General features: G+C 39.3%; 1 protein-coding gene across 1 annotated transcript; it reads right to left on the bottom strand.

Moving 5' to 3' along the window:
• Nucleotides 1-3910: 3910 nt before the first annotated feature.
• Nucleotides 3911-18956, bottom strand: LOC104966934 (SH3 and multiple ankyrin repeat domains protein 3-like). Its single transcript, XM_010796288.1, has 6 exons — nucleotides 18912-18956; nucleotides 18004-18075; nucleotides 12808-12916; nucleotides 5344-5495; nucleotides 4088-4254; nucleotides 3911-3938 (listed from the first exon to the last, which is right to left on the bottom strand). Exons 1-6 carry the CDS (start codon nucleotides 18954-18956, stop codon nucleotides 3911-3913), a joined length of 573 nt encoding a protein of 190 aa, XP_010794590.1.
• Between the last annotated feature and the right edge of the window lie 5183 nt (nucleotides 18957-24139).

Raw genomic sequence — 24139 nt, 5'->3', positions numbered from 1 at the left:
GCTATCACCGGCTGAGCAGCGCGTCCTGCTGTAAACACGAACACACACTTCCCAAATGCCACGGCACAGAGCCCATAATCCTCGCTGAATCAGACCGGGGCCAGAAATTCTGCATTGTGTGTTTTTTCCCTGCAGACAGGATTGGATTTGGGAAGGACAAGGGGGCGCAAGGGGTCGTGTCAATTACATCCTCAGTGAGCGCAGTGGCCCTGTTCAGCATGTTGCACGGTGACAATAAACAATCAAAAGGCTTGGCAGGGTTACGTGGTTTATTTGTAGTAACTGGGACAGGGTTTGTGTTATTAAAGCACCAATTTCAATCCCTCTGAACTACTATGGAAGCCTGTTAGCGCCACAGGAAAAGAAAAAAAAATCCTATCTCAATATATTGACTTACTATCTCAATATATTGAGTTATATATATTTTTTTTTATTGAAACAATTATGTCAATTACAGAATAAGGCACATACACATAAATGTTCATCATATAAGCGATACAACTTCATATTAAGGTACANAACTGGGACAGGGTTTGTGTTATTAAAGCACCAATTTCAATCCCTCTGAACTACTATGGAAGCCTGTTTGCGCCACCGGAAAAGAAAAAAAAATCCTGTAAGTCAATATATTGACTTACCATCTCAATATATTGACTTAGCTATCTCAATATATTGACTTCCTATCTCAATATATTGACTTCCTATCTCAATATATTGACTTAGCTATCTCAATATATTGACTTCCTATCTCAATATATTGACTTCCTATCTCAATATATTGACTTAGCTATCTCAATATATTGAGTTATATATATTTTTTTTTATTGAAACAATTATGTCAATTACAGAATAAGGCACATACACATAAATGTTCATCATATAAGCGATACAACTTCATATTAAGGTACACACATTCACCATCAACTAGTTGTTAATTAACATGCATATAGTAGAATAAGGCATTAATAAGTGTTTTATAATGACTAATAAAGAACCAATATACTGCTAATATGCATGTTGATTAACAACTGGTTGATGGTTAATTTGTGTACCTTAATATGAAGTTGTACCGCTTATATGATGAACATTGATGAGTATGTGCCTTATTCTGTATTTGACATAATGACATAATAAAACAAAATATATATAAGTCAATATATTGAGATAGCTAAGTCAATATATTGAGATAGTAAGTCAATATATTGACTTACAGGATTTTTCTTTTCCTGTGGTGCAAACAGGCTTCCATAGTTATTGTACGCCATTGTTCTGTTATTCCATTATTTGCTCTTACAACCCAACCATTTGTATCCGTCAATCACAGTCTGAAAGTCCAGTTCCTTAATTAAGTATTTTTTCTTTCCTTTGTGGTGACTGTACAGACTGTCAGCCAACACTCAAGCCATTTCCGTTTGATCAATTTGTCTTTCCATCCTTTCTCCTATTCAGAAATGCATGCGGTTCAACCCGGATGCGACCGTTTGGGTTGCAAAGCAGCGGATCCTGTGCACGCTGAATCAGAGCCTCAAAGACGTGCTCAACTATGGGCTTTTCCAGCCGGCCAGCAATGGGAGGGACGGGAAGTTCCTGGAAGAAGAGCGCGTTTTCAGAGAGTACCCTCAGCCAATCACCAAGGGGGTCTCATCCCTGGAGGTAAACTATTGACCAGTTGGATTATTCCTCAAGTTAGTAGTGAAAGAATCAAATATACTCAAAAATGCAAAGTGACTTGTTGCATAAACTACTTTACATACATTAGTACATATGTCCAAACTCATGTCAATATTATTTGATTGTACACCAGGATTTTTTCCATTTCTCAAAATAATGATCAGTCTATCACTTAATAATCTGATATGAATTAAGTCAATATATCAGTTGAGTGTAAATATAGCTTGTATTAGAGGTAGATATATCTTGTAACCTAAAGCGTTTTAAAATGATCTAAACCTATGTTGGATCTGGTACTTCATTTCCAAAGGGGACCTTTTTGCGGTTTCCCCTCTCCTGTAGTGTGCCATATAGCTTTTGTTCATGTCAATGGTCTGCAAAAATCCCAAAGTTCCCTCTAAGCAAAATGTAGCTCTTTATCCTGTGTCCACTTGGCAAACACTGTTTTGTTTTATTTATCTAAAATTGATTTGTATTTTTCATCGGTTAATATCATAGGCGGAGTTTGACATTTGCGCTTGGGGGGGCAAACTTTTTTACTGGCGGCAGTACACAGTCCCAACTATTGCGTGGGGTGCTACGGATACAGTAGCAATAAAGCCAGCGTTCACCGCACTGAGTATGACTTTTTCCACATCCGAACACAACTCGTCCCGTCATGCACGCCTCATGCCCGCCGTACACACACACTCATATGGAAGAGGCGGTCTCTCCCCCCAACAACAGNATACCTTTTCACATATCTCCATTCTGTCATATGACTGGAATTGTATGGGAGCCGTGTGGCACAGTGGATTGTGCGTTGGTGTTCGGATAAGGGGAGCACAGGTTCAAACCCCACTGCAGTCAGCATGTCGTTGTGTCCCTGAGACACTTCACCCCAAATTGCTCCTGTGGGGATTGCCCACAGTATTGAGTATGCTTTGGATAAAAGCGTCTAACAAGTAACATGTAATGTAATTGAATTGAAAAATGTCTCCGTAAATTAAAGGCTTTGACACTTCCCCTTGATGGTTTTTGCAGTACCAGTGATTGACCACTAGATGTCAGTGTGCTGCAGAGAGCTTTGTTACCCTCAGTTTGAACCCTGAAGATGTAAGGAAGACGAGTGTGTGCAGAGCTTTAAGAAATACACAATTGAATTAATCAGAGTTTAAAGGCTGTCTTTTATGAACCCATTTCCCTCCCTGAATGGCATTAACGTTTGAGGTTATGGTGACAGGTGCAATTTAGGGGTTTATCGTGAGGGGAGGGATTAAAGTGAAATGGCCAATTTACACTGAGGCTTACTTCAGAGAGGTTTGTGAGGAAAACCCAAATGGCTGCTTATCAGCAAAAGCAGGTTACAGTAAAGCATTCTCTCAGAGTAATGGCGTTTTGTGACATAATTAAGCTTGTGCTCAGTCAGGCAGAACATTAGGGGGAATGTTTGTTGAAGGACCATCGAGGTCTGATTCATTCAGCTGTGTCAACACAATGCAAATATGTGTGGAGATTTCTGTAACTTTCTTTCAAAATGTGGACATATCTCCAAATCTGTATCTGGATTTTTAAATGTGAAAGTAAATGGGAATGAGAAGACACATCTGTTAAAGGGAAGATACATGTGGAATATACAAACACACGTGTAAATAAAAAGACACATGTATTATTGTGAAATCAAATGTGTATATGTGAAGGCAAATTTGTATATTTGAAGATATATATTTCAACTTAGAGACAAATGTGAATGAAAATGTTTTAAAATGTAGATATTGGCGTACATGTGAAGTCAAATGTGAAATATACAGACACGTGTACATAAACAGTCCTACATGTGTTTCAAGGTGATCGCAGGTTTTACTTCTTTGTTAAAAGATGAGAATAAAAAGTGATTTTCTTTCCCTCTGAACAAACTGAGCTGCCTGACAGATGATTGCTATCACGTCTGAAATGGGACACACCGAGGGAGACAGGGAGAGAGATGTGTGATAAAACGGATCAGCCTGAACACACACACACACACACACACACACACACACACACACACTCATGACAGAGTGTGTGGACACTAATGTGTGACTGCTGGAGGGTGGCTTTTCCTTAAATGGCTTAATACACTTTAACGGTAACAGCTGCCAAGACAGACGGCCACGGAGTGTGTCAGTGTGTGTGTGTGTGTGTGTGTGTGTGTGTGTGTGTGTGTGTGTGTGTGTGTGTGTGTGTGTGTGTGTGCGTGTGTGTGTTTGTGGTGGTGTCTTTACTTGTGCTTTGGTAATATGTACCAGCTGTTCCAAATAAAAAAAGAGCAAAAAAACCTTCTGTGCTCCTCTGTTTGCACTTGCTGAACTGGAGGTGTGTGTGTGTGTGTGTGTGTGTGTGTGTGTGTGTGTGTGTGTGTGTGTGTGTGTGTGTGTGTGTGTGTGTGTGTGTGTACCTGGTGAACCTCGTGCCAGCCGTTCTCGTCCTGGCAGCAGACGGAGGCGTGGTGGTTGAGCAGCAGCTCGCAGCAGCCGGGGTCCCCCCCCCCACCACACTGTGGTACAGAGGGGTCAGACCACGACTGTCCTTGTAGTCCGGAGAAGCCCCCAACTCCAGCAGCGTCTGAGAGTGTGTGTGTGTGTGTGTGTGTGTGTGTGTGTGTGTGTGTGTGTGTGTGTGTGTGTGTGTGTGTGTGTGTGTGTGTGTGTGAGAGGGGATGGAAAGGCACAGAAAGAGGAAATATGAATTATTTAGCAAGAAGAGAATTGAGTCATCTGGTCTCCAAAGTGGAGGTTTTAAAGTAACTAAGAAATACTGTCCTAAATGGAATATGTTGGTGATGCCTACAGTACGTCTATAGCGCATAATAAACATACTTATAATGCATTTTAATCAGCTTATAGCAATGGTATAAGCACTGAATTATATTCTTAATGCTATAAAAAAGCATCATAATAAGTGTCATTGTACTTGTATTTCACTGACTTTAGAATAATGACATTTCTTTTAATTTACTTATAACAATGACCAAGTAAAATAACCTATAAGATTATTATTTATTTATTTACATTAAATGATATTACAACTATAGTAACTATACACTTAGATCCTTGCAAAAAAAACAACAACCTTGTACGTGATCTATCATTCCTAAAAATAATTTATATTGTGGGATGATTATTAACATAGATTATTTATAATATGTACAAGTGCTTATAACTTTAATTACACAGTGCTATACATATTTTAATGCATTTTGATACATTATTTTAGATGTAAGGGTCATAAAAAGTGTTTTTAATGAGATTTTTCATCATAATTAATTTTCATTCTGTCACGAAGTACTTTAATCTGACAAAGTCCAACTCATTAAAATAACAAAGCTCACAAAACTTAAGAAAAATAATTGACGATGAAACAAAAAATAAAAGGTAATTATTAACTTGTTCTTTCACAGAGAGCGCTGTGGGAAAGATTTAAAAGATAAAAGTGATTTTCTTTCTTCTTCTTATGTACTGACAGCTTGTTAACTTCACATCTCGCCCTGTTGTTAGCTGACAGTTTGAACGCATCAAAATGCTGCTCATTTTGCAGAAAGATACTACAAAGCATGATGATGGAAACTGTCTTGCTTTGCAGAAGTTCCTGCACATGTGAGCAGGTGTAAGAAGTTTAAAACTGAGGATGAAAGACATTGTATTTTATTTTCACCGTGAGTGTGACGTGGTTCTTGGAGCGAGCGGCTTTGTGCAGAGACGTCATGCCGTCTTTAGCTCTGAAGTCCAGGTGAGAGCCTCCATTCTTCAAAACCTTGATCATCTCCACCATGTTGTCCAGATGAGCGGCGAATGTCAGCGGACTCTCTAGAAAAATAAATCAAAGACAGAACATTTTTAATGATTTCATCGGTAGAAAAACAAGTCCATATGTGTTAATGTTTTATATCAAGCTGTTTTAAAAGGCTTATTTTGTGAGTCCTGAAATCCAGAAATGAGTCACAATTTCACAACTAGAAATGGATACAGCATCATCAACAACCCCCATAACCACTGAAATATCTTCCAATTCGGCAACTTGTGCTAAATATTCAAATTGCAAGTTAGCATCCGCCAGATTCTGATTGTTAGGGACCCCTACATTATATTTCTAACATAAAACTTTGGGGTACTCAACATTTCCAGGTTCACATTGCTTGCAAATTGCTAACTATCTAAATTAGACGACTAAACATCATCATGCTCAATATTAGCCACCTTTAGCTTAGCAGTGGTGTACGTGAAGTCATGTGACCGTGCTGTAGTTCCTTTATAGCCCAACATTAGCCACCTTTAGCTTAGCCGTGGTGACATGAAGTCATGTGACCGTGCTGTAGTTCCTTTATAGCCCAACATTAGCCTCCTTTAGCTTAGCGGTGGTGACGTGAAGTCATGTGACCGTGCTGTAGTTCCTTTATAGCCCAACATTAGCCACCTTTAGCTTAGCAGTGGTGACGTGAAGTCATGTGACCGTGCTGTAGTTCCTTTATAGCCCAACATTAGCCACCTTTAGCTTAGTGGTGGTGACGTGAAGTCATGTGACCGTGCTGTAGTTCCTATAAAGTCCAACATTAGCTTTTTTCTTCAGAAATCATAAAGTGGTGTTAATATGTAGAGATTATCCTGCTGAACAAAATGTGTCCAATGAAATCTAATCCAATTGAAAAATCCCATTGAACCAGGGAGATGCTGCCTTCAGGGTCGGCTTATAGAAATACGTCATCACTGCACCAGGAGCCAAACAAATATTTGTGTTGCTAAGTGGGAGTCACAAGCTTACACATAAGCTGCACCTTAAACAGTGATCTGAATTTCCATAAGTAACACATCAGTATTCACACGACTGCACACGACTCCAGGGACTGACACCGAGGATGTGATGACACAGTTTGTTTTCTTCGGTACAAACCACCTGGGAAATGTTTGCTTTCATTTTCTATTTGCCTTGTTGAAGATCACACTGAATCATTTACAGGTGACATGTGAAGCACAGTGTGAGTAACATGATGCAGACAAGTAAAAAGCACACCTGTGTTTTATTTACTTAAGCAATTACACAAGGTGAGCCATGAGTTTTAATCCCAATGTACTGTAAAGGGCTTCTCGTTAGGGTAATCCAAATGCTCCAAATCCAAATAGCTGGTTGTGATTTCAGGCTATGAAAAAAATTGTTTTGGTCCCCTATTGTCTTTCTAGCACCTGGCTAACATTAGACTCCCATTTCTGAAACACATCCCAATTACTTTATATTGGAGTGGGGCAGAGACTCATTTTCAGTCTCTTCACGGCAGATATATAGTCGCCAATCAAGGTTAATTGAAGATATACAAGTCTGCCAAAATGAGCTCATATAAAAAGCTCCAAATAAAGTGAATGAGTTTAGCCTTGAGAAGAAGCTCTAGCCTGCCCTTCATGAATGAATCTGATTAGGAGCAAGTAAGTGACAGAAAAAGGGAACTTAACTATAGGTTTTTGGGAGGAATTCACAGGTTTCCCTTTCAGTACATGTCCATATTCATGTTTATATAGTTTATTGTTTTGCAGATGATACACAGCACAGAATGAGGCTGACTTGTTTGAAGCCTGCACCTAAATATGTTTTAAATTCACAGCTTTATAGAAAAAAACTAGCTCACAATGAAAATGAATTCAATATTGATGTCAATTTATTCCGACATGTAAAATGAAAAGGATCTCGTCATCTTGCCCTGATGTAAACCGTCTGATTAAAGAAGGTCAAGTGTTTGACACAACTAATTAGAGTAATACAAACTTCACTGTAATTAAGACAGATGTCAATCTTAATGAGATCTTCCACTCAGAGATAATTAATGTGTCCTAATTTTCCGTAGAAATAAACAGATTTTATTTTCAGTTTGCTGTTGTTATACAATAAATCAACCCAGATCAGTTTAGTATTCACATGTTGTACGAGAAGATGTCAGATAGAGCTTCAACAGGAGAACACAGACATGAAGTAAACACTAAAGGGAAAAACAGAAGAAGAAGAAGAAGAAGAAGAAGAAGTAAAAACTAAAGGGAACAACAGAAGAAGACAAACAGGAAGTAAACACTAAAGGGAACAGCAGAAGAAGAAGAAGAAGAGGAAGTAAACACTAAAGGGAACAACAGAAGAAGAAGAAGAAGAAGAAGAAGAAGAAGAAGAAGAAGAAGAAGAAGAAGTAAGAACACTAAAGGGAACAACAGAAGAAGACAGACAGGAAGTAAGCACTAAAGGGAACAACAGAAGAAGACAGACATGAAGTAAGCACTAAAGGGAACAACAGAAGAAGACAGACAGGAAGTAAGCACTAAAGGGAACAACAGAAGAAGACAGACAGGAAGTAAGCACTAAAGGGAACAACAGAAGAAGACAGACAGGAAGTAAGCACTAAAGGGAACAGCAGAAGAAGACAGACAGGAAGTAAGCACTAAAGGGAACAACAGAAGAAGACAGACAGGAAGTAAGCACTAAAGGGAACAACAGAAGAAAACAGACATGAAGTAAACACTAAAGGGAACAGCAGAAGAAGACAGACAGGAAGTAAACACTAAAGGGAACAGCAGGAGAAGACAGACAGGAAGTAAACACGAACAGGAATACGGAATTGGCTCTGTCAGTGTTTAAAGACTGGTTAATGGAGCATAAACCATGAACAGACTTGGACAGTTACAGAAAACCCTGATCAGTGCTGCCATTCATCTTAAGTTGCGTTGCTGTCGCCTCACTTGGTATTGAATATTTTCTTCTTAACCGAAGCTAAACAATAATTTTGAACTCATTGAAATCATTCTCAATAAATAGCGAGTCAAGTAGTTGGTTTATTCAGTCGCCCCGTTGCACCTTTTCTTTTACAGAATAGCTGTTTAACAAGAGTGCTAATTTCCCCTTCAGCAATAAGACGTTTATTTAACAAAAGCTCTCGAAGCCCATTAAGATAACTCCGACTCCCTGCTTAATAATGCTTTCTCCTCTCTGCTTCACCTTCATCTCCCCTCAACAGACATTTGTATTCTGGGCAAACTCTGTCCACTCAATACTGGCTGAGTTAAGAGCAGCCGCACCGCAGAGATACCCTTGACATATTCATTATCATGAATAAACATAATTGTCCACCTCAGGTACAACAGTGCTGGTAAACAATGATTATATTATTATTATTATAATTATAATGTGCTTTTAAATACATGCCGATAGAGATAAGTGGTAAAATAAAGTGGTAAAGTGTTTTTAAATCAAGGAAAGGTCTTCCCTTCTACCGGCACAGGAAGGATTCTCGTACTAAAAAATACTTTTCACAGAAAGGATGATTTAATGAAACACCAGGCAGATCACTTTTCTGTCTCCAGTCCTCTGGTTGATTAGTTTCCTATTAGTGGACGAGGACTTCAGCAGGCATTGCTATAACAAGGATTTATTTTCAATCCGACTGTAATGGATCTCTGATCACATTGAACATGGTAATCATCCAAAACTCAGTGGAGTGGTGAAGTGATGAAGTATTACTGTAGTACAACCTGGAAGTTAGCATCGCAAAGGCTCCCTCCACAATATGCCAAATGGGATTTTTACATTGCGGATTATTGCAGAAAATAATCTCTGTGTAAAACAAGCTTTTATTATACTCCACCTTATGATTTTTGTATTAATCAGCTAAATTGCACAGTTAAAAAGGGTTTGGCTGCTGATGGTGATCTAAGTCCTAATTGGAAAAATATATATTGAAGGAAAATTAGCTGATGTGCTAAAATTATAGCATTTCCCATTGCATTTAAAATATGAAACAAAAAACATATCAAGATAACAAGCAGTAAAACGATAAGAGATTATAACTCAAACTGCCTGATCAAAGCTCATCGATAACTCAGATAAATTCACTGACCTCCCTACTTAAAACAAGCTTTTACGATACTCCACATATTAATACCACTTTATGATTTTTGAAGTAACAAGCTAACGTGAGGTTATAAAGGAACTACAGCACGGTCACATGACTTCACGTCACCACCGCTAAGCTAAAGGCAACGTGATTAAGTGTTATTTCGACACTCGTTAGCAATCGCCGTTTTGAAATTCACCAGTGGGGTATTTCGTGGAATAAAAATCTCTTCATCTTGTGTTAACCACATACCTTATTTCAGTCTAAAAACCACAATCACATTGAAAAACACATTGACTTCCAGACCAGATACAGGAAGTGGTGACTAATGCTGACTCATTTCTGGGTTTAAGGACTTATTGCTGCTCCACTCAACAACATGGCTGTTTTCCCAGCCACAGATGTGCAGGATATCAAACAGGTGCAAACATCCAGCTGCTTCCACACAGAGTGTTTCACCCTCTGGGCCACCGTGAAGGCTTGTGTTTGTGCCGAGTATCTTCCAAGAGTCAACATGTGAGTCGTGTACCAGGTACTCCTGAGAGTGTGTGTTCAGTCAGAGTAAACAGAGTAGCTGTAGACCTGGCTCCATGTTTTTACACACAAACACACCGGGGGGCAGTCAGTGCCCGGAGTAATGAGCTGCATCCTAACGTCAATGTGTTCTCAACACAACTCTATTGCTCCATAAACACAAAGCGAGCAGCTGCTCAGTGCTATGCATAATAGTTATAAGTCCTCCTCGGCACACTCGTAGAATAAGAGTCCTGCGCCTGGGGAGAATGCAACCAGGCAAGAAGAATCACTTATTACCTCCAAACATGCACATCCACTCACTTGTAATCTTGATTTAATTTGCTGTGGAGCTTGGTGTGAACATCAGATTTCATTGCTAGCTGCTTAACAGGAGCCTAATAAAAGAGAGAGCTTTTGCACGTTTGGTTATTAAAAATCATTCTGGATAAAGATTGGACAAGTGTTATTGGATAAGAATCCTAATACTCTATTTATCCTGGAGGTAATTAGTATGGAAGAGGATTAGGGCCACACAAAAAGACATCTTTGGGGATGTGAAATGTGCACATTATACTAAAATATATAACAGGTTTATTCGTTGTATACAGTTGTGTATTAGTATTAATCAGTTTTGATGCTAAATTGCACAGTTAAAATGGGTTTGGCTGCTGATAGATCTAAGTCCTAATTGGAGAAAATACATATTGAAGGAAAATTAGCTGATCAGCTAAAATCATAGCTTTTCCATTGCATTTAAAATATAAAAATAAAAAACATATCAAGATAAACAAGCAGTAAAACGATAAGAAACATGAAACTGGTTAAATTATAACTGAAACTGCCGGACCAAAGCTGATCGATAGCTCAGATGAATCCACTGACCTCACAGTCAATTTCACAGAGACTATTGCTTCAGGAAAAAACTGTTGTTAGCGGTTTACAAAAGTTTGAGTACCAACATTTTCAATTTAGCTGGATTGTATCTGTAAATAAGAATTAATTTCAAGTGCAGATTTCTGAAAACCACGACCTAAAACCAAACCATACTCCCAATAAAAGGGAAAAGTGACACATTTTTGGTGATTTTGGAGGAACTGACTGGAAACTTTGCAGGTTCATTCTGTTCCTTTTAACAGAAAGCTTCTCCAGGACGTATATTATATACTGTCCAGTCAGGTCTCAATATATCTAACACCCCAAAGAAAAGAGCTCACACTCTCCATTATCTGAGCAGGAAATCATGGCAGGAGACGGGTGTTGTGTTGCAGGCAGAGAGTGTGAACAGTAAATTGCAAGAACAAAATAATATGTATTGCAGCTCTTTTCATAGGTGGGTGTTTTTTGTTGTTGCTGTGTGTTAGGCTCGAGCCCAAGTTCTAAAAGGTCTCATTGAACTAGGTTATTTTCGGAAACAACAACTGTATTTGTGCGTGTGACTCGGTGGGTTTCCTGTTTAATTTCAGGTTCAAAATGTACCTATGACGGCCTCTAAAAGACAATCAATTGCTGCCTCTGCTCTGGAAATGAAAACCATCTGTCTCTTATTCCCTGTTTACCCACACACATTACAAGTAATTCTACGTTGATCCAAACCAACCAGTGGCCACAATGTGAGAAGACCAACCTCAGAATCAAGGAGGACATTTGCAAGGAGTGTGAATGGAAAAACTGTTTGAGATCAATTGGGTTTATTGATGGTCTTACTGGGAAATATCTTAGAAACTGATAAAAAGCTGATGTGTGGTTCAGGCTGCACAATAATTGTGTCTGTTACTATGGTTACTGTGTCAAATTACGCCATCAAAGCCATCAAGAGTGAAAAGCTACGTCTTATTAAGGCTTGTCGTACGATAATTGCAATTTCATAGGAAATCCCGATTTCCAGGAACAACAAGGTTCACAAACTCTCGTATGATATTGGGTGATGCTGTTGGAAAATCATGAAAAAAGGAAAAACTAAAATCATTGTGTCATCATCATGGAAAACAAGAATGTAATTGGACCAAATATTTGGCAGAAATTGGGATTATTTATGGTAGCAGCTGATTATGAATGCAGATGGTGTATGATAGGGGTATTCAACAAAAATTGAACGAGGTCCAGTTAGAGAAAATCTCCCCATGTAAAGGTCCGGAACATCAAAATGTCTAACTTGCTTTATGAATTAGTGTGAGATGTATTGAAGTAGCCTGTAGCTTTATCAACAACCGACTGCCAATCAAATAAAGAAAGTACAATTAAAAAACAACAATATTTATTGTCAATTAACATTGAACTATACAGATATACAATAAATACTGTCGATATGTGTAATGTTCCTCTCGGGCTGCATTTAAAAATAAAATAGAGAAAATAAATAAAATAGCTTTTGAAAATATGTGCATCATAAAAGTGCTTCATTTTAGATACATGAAATAAAGTGTAGCAGCAGCTTGAGTTTCTCTTTTTCTTTGTTAACCGTTTCACATCATGATTTAACTGTTTCAGCCGATTATAGAACAACATCAGTCTTTCTTTACACATCATAACGATTGAACAGTTTTAAAGTTTCTCTTTCTTTCCCTCTTATATTCCAGACCGTGGTCCTCCTGTTAGTGAACTATGGTGTAGGACATCTGCAGATATCCACCAAATCCAAACTCACAGCTAAATAACACCCTCTACTTTTTAGAAGTAAAATGTACCATTGGTATTCAGCTTTAGGTCTTGGTGTGTTTGGTGTTTGTGCTTGAGTGCTGCCTTACCACCAGTCTCACTGTCATGGTAGTTTGGATCGAAGCCTCTCTCCAGCAGCTTCAACACTTTGTCCACCTGATTATGTTGGATGAGGTCCATGAACTTCCTCAGATTGGCCTGTGCAACCAGAGAAAAGAAAGAGCTATTACACTGAGAAGAAGGAACAAATGGTGGTGGGAGTGAGAGATGAAAAAAGGCAGGAAAACGAGAATAGAAGTTGCCAAATAAGAAAGGGTAGAGGGTCAAATATAAGTGAGACTGAAAAGTGTACATGTAACGGAATACATTGAGAAACTGAGGGAGACTTATGGGTGAAGATAGAGGAATAAAAGGCGAGTGAGAGCATGAAGCAGAGGAGGGCAAGGTGACAGGATTCAGAGCTGAGTTCGATGGCTGCTCCTTTCTGTTCCCGTCTACTTTCTTTCCAGGCCACATGATAAAAATAGATAACAGAGCAGCTCCCCGAAGGAGAGCAGAAAATGAGGAATAAAGAGTGAGATAGCAGGAGAGAAAAGAATGGGAAGCAGAAATAAAAGAATAGACTGAGAAGAGAGGCACGTAATAAATGAGTAAAAAGGCAAGGACACGGGGTGGGAGTAGAATAACATACGAAGGGATGTCCTCTTCCCACCGTCCCATTGTGGTGCCCCAGATCCACGTGAATCAGCACAGGAGAAGATATTCATTTCTTATTATCATTTTAGTTTCTAGCCTTGTACAGCTGTGTTGCACCCGTTCAGGGCCATTTTTGGGAGTATTTTAAAAGTGTTTGAATATGCAAGAACTGAAGAAAGTATTCCCAGTAGAACCTCAAAACAGGAAAGTAAAATAAAAATGCTCAAAACATCATTTTTGTCAGTGAGATACCTTATCATTGTACCTGGGTTTCAATAAAAGGCTACCCTTAATGATATCCTTTCTAAGTAACAGTGGTGAATTCTGATATGCTTTTTAATATAGAAAAGGGGTTCTGAGAGATTGCACAACACTTTATGCAAACAGCAAACAATAAGTCAATGTATTTTCTGGAACTCTGACTTGGTTTCCAGTTTGTAATTCTGGGCATTGTTTAAAGCTAACATTGTCTTAGAAACTTAAAATTATCGGAAAATAGGTCAGGATTTATTTAACCAATAATATATGCCGAACCTGGGTTTGTTTATATCCTATCACTTCAAAGACATCCATGCTTAGAGGATCTTCATTGCTTTCTAGAGTTTCATATCATTGATATCAAGACAGCAGTAAGTCGAAACATCATTTGTCACAGACTGAAAACCCACTTCAATGCCCCTTGGCCAATACAACAAACCCCCAAACTCTCTAAGAAATGTAGCACTTAAACAAATTGGATTTATAGCGAAAGTACCAGCAGGATTCTTGCTTTTGAGTTTGTTTCTGGATGGTTGATCGCACGTATTGTAAATAGGTTTGGTTAAAAGGGTCAGCTAAATGGAATAAATGTAAGTATGTCAATAGCCTGGTCCCAGACTTCTTAATATCGCTGATCATGACAAAATACCAGCCCCCAAACTGATAACGGCTAACATATCATCAGCAGATTAAATGACCGTTATCTGTTCTTAACAGAAGTATAGATCTTATAGTTGTCAGAGTAGACCGTTATCATCTATAGGTAAGCTGTATCAACGCAGGAAGGATAAAAAGTATTATGCGATGACCTCTAGTGGCCGTTATTAAGTATGACAGGAGCAAAGGAGAAATTAAGATAAACTTTCAGATTTTAACCAAAACAAGGATGTTATTCTGAACTAACCCAAGTAGTTTAGTGGCCTCAACCTTAACACATTGTTTTGTTTCAATGCACAGTTTTAATCACAAACATTTCACTTTCACAACATGAAGGTATTCAAACATCTGAAGCATTTTGTTGGTAGAAATAACAACCTTGTTTAATTGAACTTAATAAGCTGATCAATTCTGAAATTGTTGTTGAAATACAGATGCAAAAACAAACTAAAGCTTGACTACTGATCCTTTGTATAGCCAATAGCAATCCACCAACTATTATAAGGTATTACAAGCTTAACATTTATTGTTTTTATTGGTTTAACACTTGTGGTTTTATACCTGAATTTCTTTTTATACCTGATGATCATTGTGTAATAGTTTAATGAAATCAGTTTCTGTTTAGATAACAGCCAAGATGAGTCACTGCCGGTTCAATATCTGGAAATGTCAGGGGTTCACGTACATGGCCCTGCGTTTCAAAGCAATGTTTTATTTAATCTAGTTGATATGTCCTCTGTGTGTGTGTGTGTGTGTGTGTGTGTGTGTGTGTGTGTGTGTGTGTGTGTGTGTGTGTGTGTGTGTGTGTGTGTGTGTGTGTGTGTGTGTGTGTGTCTGCAGGCCAAGTGAATAAGAGTCTGTAGGACGAAGCTTCCTCTCTCTCTCCTCTTCTCTCCCTCTACCTCTCTCTTTCTGCTGAAACAGGTTGAGAGGATGGCGGTTGATTGGCAGTCTCAGCGTGAGTTTGAGCCAACCACTGAGCTCCAGACTGCAAAGCACAGACATTTAGCTCAAAAAAGCTGGGTCAGGCCAAAACAAATAAGAAAGAAAGGACTCAGCGTCAGAAGTTGGACTTTTGGCTTCTGCTCATGTTCGCCATCTCACCGCTCCACATTCATAACAACTTATTTGCCCTTTTCATTTTTCGTTTTGCAGTCCTCTCTGTAGATTTAGAGCAGCTGTCAGACAGTTTCCCAGTGAGCCGCTGACAGAGAGCTGCCAGAGTCACTTATGCTTTGGCTGCAGGATTACAGCAGCCATGGGACAGGAGCCCAGAACTAGCCTTACACAACGAAGAGGAGGCTAATAATCTTCTGTTCACTGTAGAGATGTACTTCATGTGGGAGAAACAGAGCAAAGGGAGGAGCCTTCTGTCGGGGCTGGCAGGAAAAAGAGACACTTCTTCTGAGCAGCCTTACATATATCATCAAAGAGGAACGGAAAACTGAAAATAAGCCCAATTTGGCAGGTAAGCTACACTGAGCTTGCAGTGTTTTCCCACCCATCACACACTTCAAGCTGCCAAGAATGAAGGCAAACAGACACAAACTGCCTCTTTTCCCCAATCATCCAAAGAAGCTGCTTAATATTTAAAGGTGACCTATCATGCAGAATGCACTTTTGTACGTCTTTTCTACATGAATATGTGTCCCCGGTGTTCCAGGGAACTCATCAAGTGTCAGAAAACACAACCCTCTCTATTTCCCTCCATACCCAAATCTCTTAAAAAGGGGCTGCAAGGGATCTGATACAGACTGATCCAGATTTGAACACTTCTATGACGTCACAGAAGTGGCGCTACAGCTATTGGGCCAACTCCACCAATCAGGAGGAGACAGCCACGGACAATGCCGTTGGAAAGCGCTGGAGACGCTGTAGTACATATGCCAGGCCTGTAGTTGGTGCTGTTCTCACAGAATCAGCCCATGCAAAGACAGTGTTCAATTGAGCGAAATGAGAAATGACTAAAATGCATGATCTGTTTGGTATTTTGAAAAATAAAAAGTATAAATATGCCTTATATAGGTATGGTCCTACACTATATTATTCAAATATAGCATGATAGATCTGCAATCTGTGCGTTTTATTACATTTTTGCACCTCCAGTGTGAAAAGTTATTACTGTGGAGGTTTAACAATGCAATTCCCAGTCAGGCAGATGTGGGTGGCACTGTGACATCCTTTTCTTTCATTTCAATGTCTCCGCTGCTCATGCTCTCTCGACTGTTTCCCTTAACAGTGTGGAGAGAGGCAGAGTCTATAGCTTAGATAAGAAAAGATAGAATAAGATAAGACAGGATAAGAAAAGATAAACCTTTATTAATCCCCATTGGGAAATTCAGAGCCTCCGCACAACCTCTGGAAGCGATATTCAGTTTTTATGCTCCGTAGTATAAACGTAAATGAAATCCCTGAAAAGTGGCTTGAATTGAATCAAATCTTCTTCTAATTTGTTTTAAATTCAGGATTGCATTGCTTCTTGTCGCAGATGATGTGGTTCTGTTGGATTCAGTACTCGTTGGGTCGGTTCGAGGATCAGCACTAAATCTAAATCCGAGGACATGGTTGTTAAGATCTCTGTTAAGAATCGGAGAAAAGGTAGGACTCGAACGCAGACTACAAAAAAGGTAAAGGTCTATAAACAAAAGCGAGCTTTATTTCAAAAGCCGATGACAATAAAACATGACATGAAACACATAAGTAGCACACGGTAGAAACAACACCAAAACTGACCGTGACTGACAGGGAGACAGGAACAACAAACAATGAACTGACAGGGGAACACAGGGAAAGACTAAATACAGAGAGGGGTAATAACGGGACGAGAAACAGCTGGGTAAGGGAGGCAGAAACACAAGGGCAACAGGTGAACACAATGAGACAATCAGACACAGGAGGAAAACAAGAGACAGGGAGAACAGAACAGCAAAACAAAACCCATTACCAGACAGACCACACTACAACCGTGACATAACACCAAGATCGTGACAATGGTTCCCAGCAGGAAAGAGATGGACTGTCCTCTCCGAGTTGGGAATGAGTTCTAACCCCATGAAGGAGTTCAAGTCTGGTATTTGAGTGAGTGGAGCGTGAGATGGGCCGGAGAAAGCTGAGCCAGAAGTTAAAGCTCTCAATCTAGCGGTCCGTCTTCATCCCTACTCTCACTTATGTTCATGAAGTTTGGGTCATGACCGAAAGAACAAGAAGAAGTTCAGTCATCCGGGAAGTCTCTACTACGACTCCGGATAAGCGGTTGACGACGGATTTAAACGCCCTTTTATTTTTCATTTATTTTGCACCTTATCTCAATGCTTTTTATGTTTTGTGCTGAGCGCTCTGAACTGCCTTGTTGATGAAGTGTCCAGTAAACAGTGTCATAGATTACTTGTAATACCTTTGGCATTTTTCTTTTCTTTTAAATGTTACTGTCTAAGATCTCAAACATTGTCTGTATACAGAGTTGATATTGTATAATACAAGCTTTTTGTTTGAGATGGAAAAAACATGTCTAGGTAAAGTGGTGTCTTTGCAAAAGCTGGCACTCATTGTGTGATGAATCATTTGTCAATAGTCTCTGAGAACTTGCTTTTAAAGGAACTACACACACTGGCCACAAACAAGATTAAAGGTTCATTACTTGGTGAGTTTTCTTGACTAAAGGATCAAACTCTTACCTTTGTGTGAAGTTTGGCAATCTGTTTCTCGTCCACATCGGGTTGCTTGTAGACTCTGCTCTTGTAGCGGAACTGTTGAGCAAACAGCAACTTATTAATAAAAGAAATATGGGTCCAACAGAGATTACAATAAGGCTGATTATTTTGACTCCTCTTTGTGCGTGTTGAAAGATATTTTCCATACATATTGAGGATTGCTAGGGGATCAAGATGTGTCCTCTTCATGGCCGGTCATTTATTTTACTACGCTCACTGACTTTCAATCTTTGAGGGTGTTTGAGGGAATGTATAATGAAAAGATATTTCGTTTGTCAATATTTGATGGATCATTTCACTTATTTTATATTTCAACATGACTTTAACGGCTTTCCCGCAGGTAGGGATCCAGAATTGTTCGTCCTTCAGAAAGCTTTCACTTTTTAAAACCAACAGACCTGAATATTAACCGATGAAAAACACAAATCAATTTTAGATAAATAAAACAAAACAGTGTTTGCCAAGTGGACACAGGATAAAGAGCNCAGACACACACACACACACACACACACACACACACACACACACACACACAGTGCCCTATACAACCAGGTGAGCAGGTGTGTGTGTGTGTGTGTGTGTGTGTGTGTGTGTGTGTGTGTGTGTGTGTGTGTGTGTGTGTGTGTGTGTGTCTGTGCACGTGCGTGGATTGCCCTGGTACTATTTTGATGTGAAAGCAGGAGAAATGTGGAGCAAAAATAAAACATGCACATTATGAACTCACTGTAAATAAACCACGCACTTATAAAAGTGGAAAACTTTCATTAAGGGAAATACCCTGGCGTGGGTGAAATGGAAATACCTTGTACTTGTTTATGTGCTAGCTAATATTCACATTTACCTTTTTCCAAATGTGATGATTTAGGACAGACAGGGATGTAAAAGCCATCCTGACTGTCGCTCTTGTTTTGATGCATGTTCAGACCCTGGTGCTTCTTACGCTATTTTTTTAACTAGATAAAGGATTTGAGTTCCTACACATCTGGATCTTCAGCTATCAGAGGATCAAGCTGAGCAAACATAAGCTGCTGCGAAAAGAGCCTAAAATAAACTGAACCCTAAAGGGAAACCTCTGAATTTAGCTTTTTTACTGCTTTTAAATCACCAGCTTTGGAGAGAATGAGACCTCTGTCGATAATTCTGCTGTCAATGAAAACGTCGTAATCATCTGGATTGTATCTCAATAAAGAAACAACTCTATTCCCTCTAGGACATCCATTTTCAGCCATGCTTCTTCTGAGAAACACTTATTTAGAACGTGCACACTTCATTATTTGGTACTTTTACTGGTGTTATTAACAGGTGGTCCATTTGTTTTTTATGGATGAAACCCTCTGACAATAATTCTGCTCTTGTTAAAAACCTCCTGAACATCTGGATCTTAAACTATCAGAGAAATAAGATGAGCAAACATTAGCAGCAGTTCTTCTCACAGCTGGCAGTAAAGCTTTGTCTTTGTCGAAACAAACCGTCAACATTAAACTGATTTATTCAGTTTTTCACTCGTTTAATCACAGGGCATTTAGAGGAGAGTACCCGTCGATAATTGGCTCACAATTGAAACCTCCTCAACACCTGGATTGTAAGTTATCCAATAACAATCGGACACACGTTTCCTTTCTTTTGTTTGTTGATGGCTCTCAGTAAAAATATCCTAACCACCTGGATCTTAAATGATCAGATAAACAAGACGAGCAAACATTAGAGGCTTTTTTTCTGTCAAACATCGTGGCTGAAACACAGATTTTAATCAGTGTTTTTTAACTATGCTACCTAATAAAGGTAAAAAACAGGATCTTCTGAACAATGAATACTGAAAGATTTCTAATCAGGGGAAGGAGAAGAAGTAGAGCTGAAATGACGAAAGTTGGGGTGAAGACAACATTTCCCATGATCCCTCGCTACTTGTCAACGTCACCAAACTCAATATCTTGTAATCATTTTTTAAAGGCGATTAAAGGTTATACCTAAATGCCCGCTCTCTGCATGCTGATATATCTGCTGTGTTTCTGCTGCTGTTTGCAGAGCACACAGCCTGCAGGCTCTTTGTTCCTCTTTCTCAGGGGACGAATCATTCGCAGCTCTTCCTTCATGTTATTTATTAAACTCATGTGTTTGATGCTCTGATGCTGAGCTAGGAGAATCCCCACGATACAACCGAGTCACTGTCTACCTCTTATCACAGTAAATACTTTAACATGTGACTTTCCCCTCATAGAGCGTTGGGTAAGAGCATTTCAAATATGGTTCAAATTGTTCTGTGTTATGCAATTATTTTGTTGGCATTCAAGCAATATTCGCTAACACCATTTAGCTGCATTCTGGTCCAACGTGACTTTCTTCTTTTTTTATACAATATGTAATTTTCTGCCAAAGAACAATAACAAAATTAAGAGTTTGTTGTCATTAGATAGCATGGGATCAGGAGAGGTCGTATTCACCATTATTGCCATCATTGCAGTCAGCTTCTTCCGATTAGAAATCCTTCAGTATTCATTATTTGGAGCGTTTTACTGGAAGCAGAACTAGCCAAAAGACCAGCGGGTTTAAAACCTGTTAAACCACTAACTAGAGACTAGAGACTGAGTATTATCGTCCTCGTGTGGCTCCAGTTAGGGTTAACCCATACACACGAGGACGATAAGGCAAACGGACAGAAATCGATATCAAAAAAGTCTTCCGTCCACACGCAACAGGCACCAGAGACGTATCCGTTCACAGGAGACCGCTCGAAAGCGCTGGAGACGCTGTAGTACATATGCCAGGCCTGTAAGTGGCGCTGTTCTTCTGCCACAAAAGCAGCGAAGAAGACTTCCCGCGCATGGTTGCCATGGTTTTCATGGTTGCCCTTCTGTTTATTCTCCGCTGTGGACGCTCTGGCTCTTTTTCTCCCTCCCGGAGGCAAGCGTGTGCTCCTGCTGTAAATCTCCCCGTTAGTCCACCAGCAGATGACAAACACCTCTCCGCCTCTTCCAAGGGACGAGGGGACCGTGCGGCAGAGTTTCAGTTAGATTTGTTTTTTGCCAGTCAACATGTCCGTTAAAGTTTAAATATTCCGGACAAAATTAGAAAAGTGCCGGTCAGAGGTCTTCTTTGTTATTTATTGAGCTTTAAAACAAATTGATAANCGAGGCAAGCACTGTAATTCTCTCCGGTTATTCCACCAGCAGATGACAAACACCCACCTCTCCGCCTCTTCCAAGGGACGAGGGGACCGTGCGGCAGAGTTTCAGTTAGATTTGTTTTTTGCCAGTCAACATGTCCGTTAAAGTTTAAATATTCCGGACAAAATTAGAAAAGTGCCGGTCAGAGGTCTTCTTTGTTATCTATTGAGCTTTAAAACAAATTGATAACGACTATATATAATCATCTAAGAATAATAAACGGAGCCTCTCTTTTCCTCCCCTCTTCTGAGAGCCCAGCAGCTGATTTCTGAGCAGGAGAGGTGGGGAGAGGCGGGGCTATTGCTTCAACGTTATCAGGAAATGATCGTATAGGGCGTAAACCGTAAACACGGAGCCGTTTGCCCCCCAGAGCGTTTCGTCCTCAGATCTACCCACCTAGGGACCCGTTATCGTTATCGTTTTCTGCGTTTCCATGTCGGCCTCGTGTGGCCGAACCGTCTATCTGATAGTGAACTGTAGCTGTAGATACGACCGTTATCGTCCTCATGTGGCCGGGGCCTGAAAAACCTCAAATCTTTGTTGAAATTGGCCAAAGGAGAGCTAGTTTATGCTAGCTGTTAGCATCCAGTGGAAGCAGTTCGGTTGCGTTCAGGCTCTATTCAGTAAAATTGTATATTTGGAGAAGGGAAATGATAATCTTATCATGATGTGGTCAATGGATACATGTCAAAAAGGAAGTTAAAGTGCATGGGATCAATAGTTTTTTTTGTCACACTTGCCACAGGTAAGCCTCTTTATTTTATACCACAGGTGAGCCTTATATATTTGGCACAGGTGAGCATTTATATTATTGCCACAGGTAAGTATTTATATATTTGGCACAGGTGAGCCTTTATAGATTTTTCCACTAGCAGCCTTCACAGATTGGCCACAGGTGAATTAGCTGCCTCTACTAAGCTCCGCCCCTTCAATATGGCAAGAGGACGGAGCAGATGGAGGAGGGTTATAGTGGGAGGAAGAGGTTTTCCATAACTTCCAATATGCTCACTAGAGCGCCAAACAAGAAATAAAATCTCTAAATGACCAGCGTTTTTTTAAAATAAATCTCTGAGATCCAGTTGAACTATCTCAAAGAGCATTTGACTTTAAACCTGTGAGTGCATCTGAAGATCAGCAGCCTCTAAACTCTGTGTTTTACAGAAAGCATTTAACACATAGCCTTTGCAGCGTGTCCAGTTATGCAGAAAATCACAGCTCAGAAACAGCCCACAGCTGCATTGACTGTGCGGCTCGTTCCACTTAACAACGATAATTCTCTCTGTGAAGCTAAAGATCCACGAGCCTCTGACCTCGGAAACGGCCTTCACACCGGCGTCTGTTTGTGTTGTGATGCTGGGATAAAGGAGATGTTTGTGTGTCCATGCATGGAGATGGGAAAGGTCCATTGTTTTCTTCAAGGTTGTATCTTCCTGGTCGAATGTACTTATTGTAAATCGCTTTGGATAAAAGCGGCAGCTAAATGTAATGTAATGTAATATAGTCATTTATTCTTAAACGATATGTGAGGCTGCTGACACGTCTTTAATAGCAGCTCATACATATATATTTATTCTAACAATTGAGCTCAACAGCAAAGAGAAAGAATATATAAATGAGGCTTTAATAAAAACACAATAGTTATTAAAAGATATGTTCATTTTTAGTTGTGGTGTTTTCCTTTTATTATTATTTCAGTTTTAAAAATAATATGGTAACAAAAATAAAATAAATAAATAAAATAGATAAATGAATAAAATAAATATAAATAAAAATAAATACATGCATTTAATAATAGTTATTATAATAATCATCCTAATAATAACCCAATTAAGTTATGGTCTTTTCATGGGATTTGTACATTTAAAAAATATAGCCTATAGCACTTCCTCAGTCTTACAATATTAAATCAAAAGATCAATAATAATAATAATATTTTGGGGTATTTTTATGGGATTAGTTCATTATTAAAAAGCCAACACTGTAATTCTCAGAAAAATAGTTAACGTTTTGGTCTTTCCTCAATACTTATTAATGATGATAAACCGTCTGAAATATCCTCTGTGTTGCCGTGACGCTCTGAGAGCTGCAGCTGAAGAGTGTGTGATGATGATGATGATGATGAAGATGATGATGATGATGAATCAGAGGGGGTTGATGTAACTGGATTATTCTGTTATTAGGCCGGCATACTGTACATCATAAATATTCATGTTTTCTCCCTCCTCACAGAACCCTGAGGAGATTCCAGCGCTGTTACAAAAACATAAACTAAAAAAAACTTCTGAATAGAAATATGTGAGAATCCTTCTTCCTCTGTCATCTCCTGCATCAGTGATCTACAGTCACTAAAACCACATGAAACACACAAAACAAATCTATTCAAAGTGGAGATGTCCATAGACATTAAATCCCTCTGTCTCTACAGTCTTTACATTTCCTCCCTAATGTCTCCTAAAAGCTCAAATACCTCATGTATAAGTCTGACACGCTTCCATTTGCGAGCGTCATTGTAAATGTATGGACAACAAATAACTTCATGTTTTAAAAATAAGATTTAAAGGGGACCTATCATGCAAAATGCACTTTTTGATGTCTTTAATACATAAACATGTGTCCCCGGTGTGTCGGGGAACTCACGCAGCGTCAGAAAATAAAACCCTCTCTCTTTTCCTCCGTACCCAGATCTTTTAAAAACGGGGGTACAACGAGCGGATACAGATTTGCTGCCGATATGACGTGAAGTCGGATGGTGGACCCACAGAGAGTTGCTATCAGAAACAATGCCTGACGTGTTTTGGACGTAATCTCGTCTTTGTTTACATTAGCAAGCCTCGCTAACACTCAGAGCTAACCTGTACTGGAGAGCACATGTGTTTCAAAAGCAGGAAGTAAAAAAGGATCTCACCTTGTGATAAACCCGCAAGAGAAAAATAATT

This window comes from Notothenia coriiceps, unplaced genomic scaffold (assembly GCF_000735185.1).
Source record: "Notothenia coriiceps isolate Sejong01 unplaced genomic scaffold, NC01 NC01_scaffold00002279, whole genome shotgun sequence".
In the NCBI taxonomy this organism is placed as follows: domain Eukaryota; kingdom Metazoa; phylum Chordata; class Actinopteri; order Perciformes; family Nototheniidae; genus Notothenia; species Notothenia coriiceps.
This window is presented reverse-complemented; position numbering and strand designations above follow the sequence as displayed.

What these genes read in the sequence shown, in the direction of transcription:
- LOC104966934 (XM_010796288.1), bottom strand. Translation starts at nt 18,956, where the DNA reads ATGCATCAAAACAAGAGCGACAGTCAGGATGGCTTTTACATCCCT. An exon ending in TTGCCAAACTTCACACAAAG is followed by an intron (nt 12,917 to 18,003) that starts GTAAGAGTTTGA and finishes CTGGTTGCACAG; the next exon opens with GCCAATCTGAGGAAGTTCAT. An exon ending in AGAACCACGTCACACTCACG is followed by an intron (nt 4,255 to 5,343) that starts GTGAAAATAAAA and finishes ACACACTCTCAG; the next exon opens with ACGCTGCTGGAGTTGGGGGC.